This window comes from Mandrillus leucophaeus, unplaced genomic scaffold (assembly GCF_000951045.1).
Source record: "Mandrillus leucophaeus isolate KB7577 unplaced genomic scaffold, Mleu.le_1.0 Scaffold319, whole genome shotgun sequence".
In the NCBI taxonomy this organism is placed as follows: Eukaryota; Metazoa; Chordata; class Mammalia; order Primates; family Cercopithecidae; genus Mandrillus; species Mandrillus leucophaeus.
In genome coordinates this window covers 650922-659246 of record NW_012103354.1, presented here as the reverse complement: position 1 = coordinate 659246, position 8325 = coordinate 650922, and the positions used below count along the sequence as shown (strand labels likewise).

Below are 8325 nucleotides of genomic sequence, written 5' to 3'. Positions count from 1 at the left end.
GGCACGCGCCGGGGGCACACGGGGGGCCCGGGGAGATGGCAGCCATGATCGAGGTGAAGAAGGACGAGGCGGACCACGACGGCGATGGCCCCCCCTACGACACGCTGCACATCTACGGCTACGAGGGCTCGGAGTCCATAGCCGAGTCCCTCAGCTCCCTGGGCACCGACTCGTCCGACTCTGACGTAGATTACGACTTCCTTAACGACTGGGGACCCAGGTTTAAGATGCTGGCTGAGCTGTACGGCTCGGACCCCCGGGAGGAGCTGCTGTATTAGGTGGCCGAGGCCACTCTGGGCCTGGGGGCCCAAACCCCCTGCAGCCCAGGCCAGTCAGACCCTAGGCACCACAGCCTCCAAAAATGGCACTGACTCCCCAGTCCAGCACCCCTTCCTCCTGGGTCCCAGAGACCTCATCAGCCTTGGGATAGCAAACTCCAGGTTCCTGAAATATCCGGGAACATATGTCAGTGATGACTACTCTCAAATGCTGGCAAATCCAGGCTAGTGTTCTGTCTAGGCTCAGACATCCACATAACCCTGTCACCCACAGACCGCCGTCTAACTCAAAGACTTCCTCTGGCTCCCCAAGGCTGCAAAGCAAAACAGCCTGTGTTCAACTGCTGGAGGGTCTTTTTCTAGGGTCCCTGAATGCCGTGGTGAGGCTGGTGAGGTCCTGGTCCCTATCTGCCTGGAGGCAAAGGCCTGGACGGCTTGACTTGTGGGGCAGGATTCTCCGCATCCCATTCCCAAGGGAGACTGTGACCGTCCATCATGCCCTCTCTCAAGAGCCCTGGCCCTGCTCCAACTCCTTCATACTCCACTCCAAGTGCCCCACCACTCCCCAGCCCCTCTCCAGGCCTGCCAAGAGGGAAGAAGGGGCCCCATGGCAGCTCCTGACCTTGGGTCCTGAAGTGACCTCACTGGCCTGCCATGCCAGTAACTGTGCTGTACTGAGCACTGAACCACATTCAGGGAAATGGCTTGTTGAACTTCGAAGCAACTGTGAATTCATCCTGGAGGGGCGGTGGAGATCAAGAGGGACAGATCACAGGGTGAGGACCACCTCCACACCCATCCCCTCTGGAGAAGGCCTGAAAGAGCTGAGACCTTGCTTTGAGACTCCTCAGCACCCCTCCAGTTTTGCCTGAGAAGGGGCAGATATTCCCAGAGCAGACAGCTCTCCCCTTCTCTGCCTCACCTAGTCGCCAATCCATGCCCTCTTTCTTTTCTCTGTCTACTCCTTATCCCTTGGTTTAGAGGAACCCAAGATGTGGCCTTTAGCAAGACTGGCCAATGTCCAAACCCACTCATGACTGCATGACAGAGCCCAGCCATGTGCCTTTACACTTCGCTGTTGTCACATCTCAGGGAATCGAACCTCAGGCACACCTTGCAGAAGGCAAGGCCTTGCCCTGCCCAACCTCTGTGATCAACCGAGCATCTTCCACTGGAACGTTTCACTGCAAACACACCTTGGAGAAGTGGCATCAGTCAACAGAGACGAGCAGGGAAGGAGACATCCAGCTCACCCTTCATCATGGACTGAGGTTCCCACTCTGGGCAAAGCCCCTCACACTGCAAGGGATTGTAGATAACACTGACTTTTTTGTTTTAACCAATAACTAGTTTCTTATAATGATTTTTTTACTAATGATACTTACAAGTTTCTAGCTCTCACAGATATATAGAATAAGGGTTTTTGCATAATAAGCAGGTTGCTATTTAGGTTAACAATATTACTTCAGGTTTTTTAGTTGGAAAAACAATTCCTGTAACCTTCTATTTTCTATAATTGTAGTAATTGCTCTACAGATTATGACTATATATTGGCCACACTGGTGCATGACAAGTACTGTATTTTTTTATACCTAAATAAAGAAAAATCTTCAGCCTGGGCAACATAGGGAGACCCTATCTCTACCAAAAAAAAAAAAAAAAACTAATTAGCCAGGCATGGTGGCATGCATCTGCAGTCCCAGCTACTTGGGATGCTGAGATAGGAGGATCACTTCAGCCTGGAAGGTCAAGGCTTCAGTGAGCTCTGAACACACCACTACACTCCAGCCTGGGTAACAGAGTGAGATCCTGTCTCAAAAAAAGGGAAAGAAAACCTTTGAGATTCTTCCATTTCTAGAGCTGATAGAGCACTTGTGAAACACACACACATGCACAAACATATAAACATGCATACAAGCATGCACATGCACACACAAATACACATACATACACATATGCATGCACACCATCATCATCAGAGGAACCTACAGAAGAGGGAACATTTGTAGATTCCTAGGAATATGCCAAAGCTTTTCAAAGCCTTCTATGGAGAGCTCATTCCTCAACTTTTCCTTTTAAAATTTTTGTTAGCTTCTTATTGGCCCCAGCCATTATCACTGCCTCAGGCAGCTGCAATGTTAAACAATTGCCACTGATTACTTGCAACAAATAACCTCAGAGAAAAGGCTGTGTGCATTGAATGGGCACCAAGTCAGGTCAAATGAACACAGCCTTGCAAGTGGAGTCTCTTCCAGGGAACTACCAGACAAGTTGAATAATGACAGTTATCTGGGAACTGGACTTTGCAGAAGCTCCAACCCTGTTCTGATCTTTCTGTTTGTCTTTAGGCTGCTGATTTCCACCATGATTATGAAACCACTGGGTTTCAAGGCTACCACAGGTCTCAGGAGAAGGGGATGGGACTAGGGCAAGTTAAAATGCCATCAAGCTCTGCCAGATGTGGTGGCTCATGCCTGTAATCCCAACACTTTAGGAGGCTGAGGAGGGAGGATTACTTGAATATAAGAGTTTGAGATCAGCCTGGGCAACATAGTGAGACCCGGTCTCTATTAAAAAAAGAAAAAAAAAAAGGACAATGCCATCAAGCTCACTGTTCTCACCAACATTTACCTGTTAAAAAAAAAAAATAGGTACACCTTGGATTGTTGCAAGTTTTTGATTAGTTTTCAGAGTTCTGAAAAAGTTGGTTTTGACAATTTTGGCCAGTATTCTCATTGCTTTTCTCGGGGAGAAGTGCTCCTTACTCAGTCATTCCTGCCAATGCTACCCTTTCCAACTGGTTTTTGAGCTGTTTTCCCACCTGTCTGAAGTACCTGCTCCCTGAACTCACGGTTGTCCAATCCCTGGAGCCCATGAAATCTGTTCACTACTTCCTTCTCCAAGAAGCCTCCCCCTCCCCAAGACACCTCCAGATAGGACAATTTCTGTCCCTCCAACCTTCAAGGGGGCCTGGCTCTGAGCTCTTGGCCACCCTGGTCACCTCCTCTGCTTGGAACCTGTTTAGCCTAAGGTAGGAAGAGTGATCTTCGTAGTGGAGGAGGGCCTGCCTCTGAATTTGTACATTTTATCATACCCCAAACCCAGTGGCCCTGGAATCTTCTGACCACACTGCACATGCCTGCTCCAGCCAACGCTAGGTCCCAAGCCTACCGAAAGTGGGCAAGGGGAGCAGAGGCTCAGAGCCCTTCCCCTTCCCCAGGCCAAACCTCTGAAGCTAGCATGACCATCCTCATTTCACAGATGGCCAAGGTGAGACCCAGAGGGGGATGAGATGTGGCCAAAGCCACACAGGCAAGTTAGGGACAGAGTTGGGCCTAGACACTCTCCCATCCTGTAACCCACCCTCAACCATTGCCTCATGGGTCCCAGGAGAATGCGAATCTACAGACTTCCCAGACCTGGGGGGCTAGAGGCTGAACCAAGGAGTATCATCCGTGCCTGTTCGGTTGGTCATGGGAAATGACCACTAGAGGGTGCGCTGTGTCAATAAATGCTCAGCCAGGGCTAGTGTCTGCGAGCTCCACTGCCGGGCATCCTGGCAATCAACGGACCGCAGGTTCTGGGGGTCCTGGACCTTGACAGAGAACGTGGTCTGGCCCCACAACCTGCCTGGGCTCTTGCTACACTCCCTCTTCGCACCGGGGTCTGATCGGGTAGAAAGAGCCACAGTCCTAGCCCCCACCTTCCCGAAGGAACAGGGTACCTGCTGTCTCCAGCAGCCCAGCCAGCACCAAGAATCTCAGCTCTCCGAGAGCTGCTGGCCTTGGCCGCCAGACCTTTGGATTTATGAGGGTCACAGTGCACCACACCATCCCTCCCTGCACCAGGTGGCCCTGCTGCAGTGTCCACGCCCAGTCCTCCTGCTCGGCCCCGCCCTGCTTTCACCAAGCCAATCCTGGAAGGTTGATTCTGGGCCAGGAACGTAGCTGCAGTCCCTGAGCGCCCTGGTTCCAGGCGCCTCCCAGGTCAAGAATCCTTCTAATAAATCCTACTGTCTTCAAGGTGACTAGCAGATGTTCCCAATCAAAACCTCAGACCACGGAGCAATTACCCTTCTAGGGATTGCTAAGGACCTCTTAGGGACCTAAGATGCACAGGGTGTATCTGCCTCAGTAAGTTCAGTGTTATTTATAAGCAAAAGATTCCAAACAATATAAATGTCCAACAATAAGAGATTGGTTAGGTAAATGATGGCAAATCCACAAAACCCTACCGGGCAACCGTTAAAAGTCATGTTGGGAAGTGGTGATCTTGAGCTAAATTCAAGGTCAAGGCTAAAAGCAAAACTCAATGAATTATTTACAGTCAGATCTCAATTTTTTGTAGTAGATATCCATCTTCAGGTTATGAAATTATGAAAAATTATTTTCTTTTTTATTCTGTTTTCCAAATTTTCTGCAAGCAGTATATATTATTTTTGTAATCAGAAAAAATGTTATCTTAATGTTGATTTCTAAGCACTTTTTGTAACTGGAAAACAGTGAACTGATAAGCAAAATTTATCCCCAAATGTCATTTTTTTAAACACTAAAAGTTTGTTTTTTAAAAAAGTTTTGAGTTCACTATTAATGCAACAGAGACTTTTAAGAATTACCAGCCTGATCAACATAGTGAAACCCTGTCTCTACCAAAACTACAAAAATTAGCCAGGCATGGTGGCAGCTGCCTACAATCCCAGCTACTCGGGAGGCTGAGGCAGGAGAATCGCTTGAACCTCAGAGGCAGAGGTTGCAGTGAACCAAGATCACACCACTGCACTCCAGCCTGGGTGACAGAGTGAGGCTCAGCCAAAAAAAAAAGAAAAGAAAAGGAAAAAAAAGAATTAACTGAATTGCTTTTGAAGTCATCACCCTTGAATCCAGAAAATATATATGTTGTTAGAGGGTTGATTAATTTTGTTTGTTTGTTTGTTTGTTTGCTTACTTCTGAAAGCATTTCTTTGAACTTGGTCGGTGGGAGTCTAATCCTGTTAACCTTTGGAGTTCTTTAACAGCAAATTTCCAGCCACTTTCTGGATCAGAGCAGTTACAGTCTATGAGATGGGGGAAACCCGGTTTTCCAGCCAAGTGACTTCCATAGAATTCTGCAATGCATGGAAATATCCAATATTTCTCTTCCTCAAAGATAAGAGAAACAGCTGAGGCCTATTTCTCTCAGTCCATCCAGGGGTTATCCGGGATGTTCAGGAAATCTGTGTATGCCCCAACACTTAGGAAGACTTCACAAAACTTTGCAATGTGCTTTTGTAGCTTAGGGCATAGAAAGCACAGTTGCCTTATAATATTCCTGTATAATGGTTGCTGAGGGGATGTTTAATGTTGTTACACAGGAAGCTGTGCTGAACAAGGGTCTTTTGTTTTCAGATCGGACTCTGGGCAGGAAGTGAATCTTAACAGGGAAGGAAGCAACAAAACTCTACCTTTGGCTTTTGCTGGCCGAGCAAGGAAAGGCCTATAGACACAGGGCATTGCACAGGAACTAAAACAGCCCTCCTTGGAGCACTACATAAAGCAGCCAATATTTTGAAAAGCATAGGGAAGAGTGAAGTCATCCGGGGCATTTGCAGACACAACATTAAGAACTTGGTGACAACAGCCCTGAAGCAAAACACCAGCATGTACTGGGCAGGGCTTGAGAGATAAGACAGGACATCTGTAGCTAAACATGGTGGAGTCCATTTCCTGGGCTTTCTGGAGCTATGCAGGGTGATAGGCTCATCCTGGCTTGCCCAAGACTCTCCTCATTTTAGTACTAAAAGTCCGTGTCCTGGGAAACTCCTCAGTCCTAGGCCAGGTGGTTCAGAGTCAGCAGTCCTGGATGAGTCAGTGCTCTCCTACAAGCAGAGTTATGTTTCTTAATCTCCCTGAGTCACAATTTTCTCATTTGTAAATAAAATAGGGTAATATAATGCCTACTCTGAGTTTTTGTGAAATTCAAAAGAAATAAATCTTGAAAAGGTAATAGAACCAAATTTGGCACATAGTAATTATTCAATGTTAACAGGAAGGAAGGAAGGGAAGGAGGAAGAAAATGTTAAAAGATCATTTTTTAAGGTAAAAATCATAACTCTTTACTCATATAAAATGAATATGTATCAAAGATTTTATTTTTAACTCATTAGTTTATGATAGAAGCAGTCAAATGTTACAACCCATTGCAAGGAGTATTCAGAGAATCCCACAGTAAAGCCAATAAGGAATGCTGAAATCAACTTACATACAGAAATAAAACTGGTCTATCTACAGGGTAAAGATAGACTGCATGTCATTGGACACAATCATTTGTACTCCCATGGGCAAGAATAATCTGCATTAGTCTAAGTTTTCTTCAACTTACAGAGTTGTAAAATAGCTCAAAGACGATGAAAGGCAACCGTTGTTTTTTGGGGTTTTTTTTTTTTTTTTTGCCTATTTGAAAGTCTTTCATAATCTTTCCTAATAGAAGAAAAGAAAGAAGGAAGGGAGAGAGGGAGGAAGAAAAGGAGGGAGGGAAATAAGTGTGGGTCTGATAAGGTTTGGATATGATTTGGCTCTGTGTCCCCACCCAAATCTCATGTTGAATTGTAATTCCCAATGTTGGGGGAGGGACCTGGTAGGAGGCAGTTGGATCATGGGGGTGGATTTCCCCCCTTGTTATTCTCATGATAGTGAGTGAGTTCTCAGGAGATCTGGTTGTTTAAATGCATGTAGCACTTCCCCCTTCACTCTTGCTCTCCCGCTCTGCCATGTGAAGAAGGTGCTTGCTTCTGCTTCACCCTTCCACCATGATTGTAAGCTTCCTGAGGCCTCCCCAGCCATGCTTCCTGCACAGCCTGAGGAACTGTGAGTCAATGAAACCTCTTTTCTTCAGAAATTAGCCAGTATCAAGTAGTTATGTATAGAAGTGTGAGAACGGACTAATACAGGGTCTGTAGTGAGAAGTTTATGCCAGAACTAAATGAATCGTATGTATGATGAGTTTATGTAAGAATGGCTAAATGCAGCAGGGTGTATTCCTTATCCACTCCTATGTAACAAATTTCACAAACTTAGCAGCTTAAAAAAACATGCATTTATCACCTCATAGTTTCTGTGGGCTGGGAGTCCAGGAATAACGTTGCTGGGTTCTCTGCTTCAGGATCCCCTCTGAAAGCTACAATCAAAGTGTCATACACAAAATCTTATCTCAAGCCTTGACTAGAGAAGGACCCACTTCCGAGATCACGTAGTTGAATGAATTCAGTCCTTACAGCCAGTTGAACTGAGGACCTCCCCAACATGCTCACCTGCTTCATCAAAGTCTGCGAGAGAAAGAGAGTCCACTAGCAAGAGGACACTGCAGTCTTATCTAATGTAATCCCTGAAGTGACATCCTGTCACATTGGTCACCTTTTCTATTCTATTCATTATAAATGAGTCCCACATGCTGCCACACTCAAGTGGAGGGGATTACACAGGGCTGGAGTACCAGAGGTGGGGCTAATTCACCATCATCTTAGAGTTCTTCCATCACACAGAAATTCTCAGCTCACCAAATCTGGGATTCCACATCTGGCTATTCCTGAAGCTGGAGGCCTGGCATATTTTTTAGTGTCCGTTTGGATCAGCTGATAAACCCAGGGTTTGTCTACTGACTGGAGGAGTAAGAACTATAAGGCTAATTGAAATGAATCTACATAAAATAGTGACATGATTTTTCTAAAAATTACTGGAAGGTAAGGGTTGACTGAGACTTTAAAATAAAACCAAAAATTATTCTAAATGTTTCATATTTTATATAAGAAAGTTTTGATTTTTACTGCAACCATTTTCTAACTCTTAAAATAAAGGAAGGATAATTCAAGCATTGATATCTTCCCAACATAAATATACAGGAACATAATGTAGCTTCCTTGTATTTTATCTTTGATTTACACAAAGAGAATTTTTATACAAATATTCCAGGCTCATTAGTTTTCCCAAAGGCTTCTCATAATCCTTTTATATTTAAATCATTCCCTCTTTCAAGTCATTTTTTATATTCCTTGTCAATTCTCTTTTTGTTAATT

The 8325-nt window shown here is 45.4% G+C and overlaps 2 protein-coding genes and 1 long non-coding RNA gene across 3 annotated transcripts in view; all 3 read left to right on the top strand.

The window, feature by feature from the left end:
• Positions 1 to 278, top strand: part of CDH5 (cadherin 5, type 2 (vascular endothelium)) — a 26086-nt gene extending 25808 nt beyond the window's left edge. Inside the window, exon 12 of the mRNA XM_011987906.1 lies at positions 3 to 278. Coding sequence (XP_011843296.1) covers positions 3 to 278 — 276 coding nt within the window. The remainder of the gene's footprint in view (positions 1 to 2) is intronic.
• On the top strand, positions 1 to 1901 carry LOC105545117. The gene has a single exon (XM_011987901.1). It carries the CDS (start codon positions 464 to 466, stop codon positions 1148 to 1150), a length of 687 nt encoding a protein of 228 aa, XP_011843291.1. The 5' UTR covers positions 1 to 463; the 3' UTR covers positions 1151 to 1901.
• Positions 1902 to 5676: 3775 nt separating this feature from the next.
• On the top strand, positions 5677 to 8039 carry LOC105545116. Its single transcript, XR_001006873.1, has 2 exons — positions 5677 to 5966; positions 7416 to 8039. It is a non-coding gene; the product is annotated as an uncharacterized LOC105545116 (long non-coding RNA).
• The last annotated feature ends 286 nt before the right edge of the window (positions 8040 to 8325 follow it).

What these genes read in the sequence shown, in the direction of transcription:
- LOC105545117 (XM_011987901.1), top strand. Translation starts at nt 464, where the DNA reads ATGTCAGTGATGACTACTCTCAAATGCTGGCAAATCCAGGCTAGTGTT.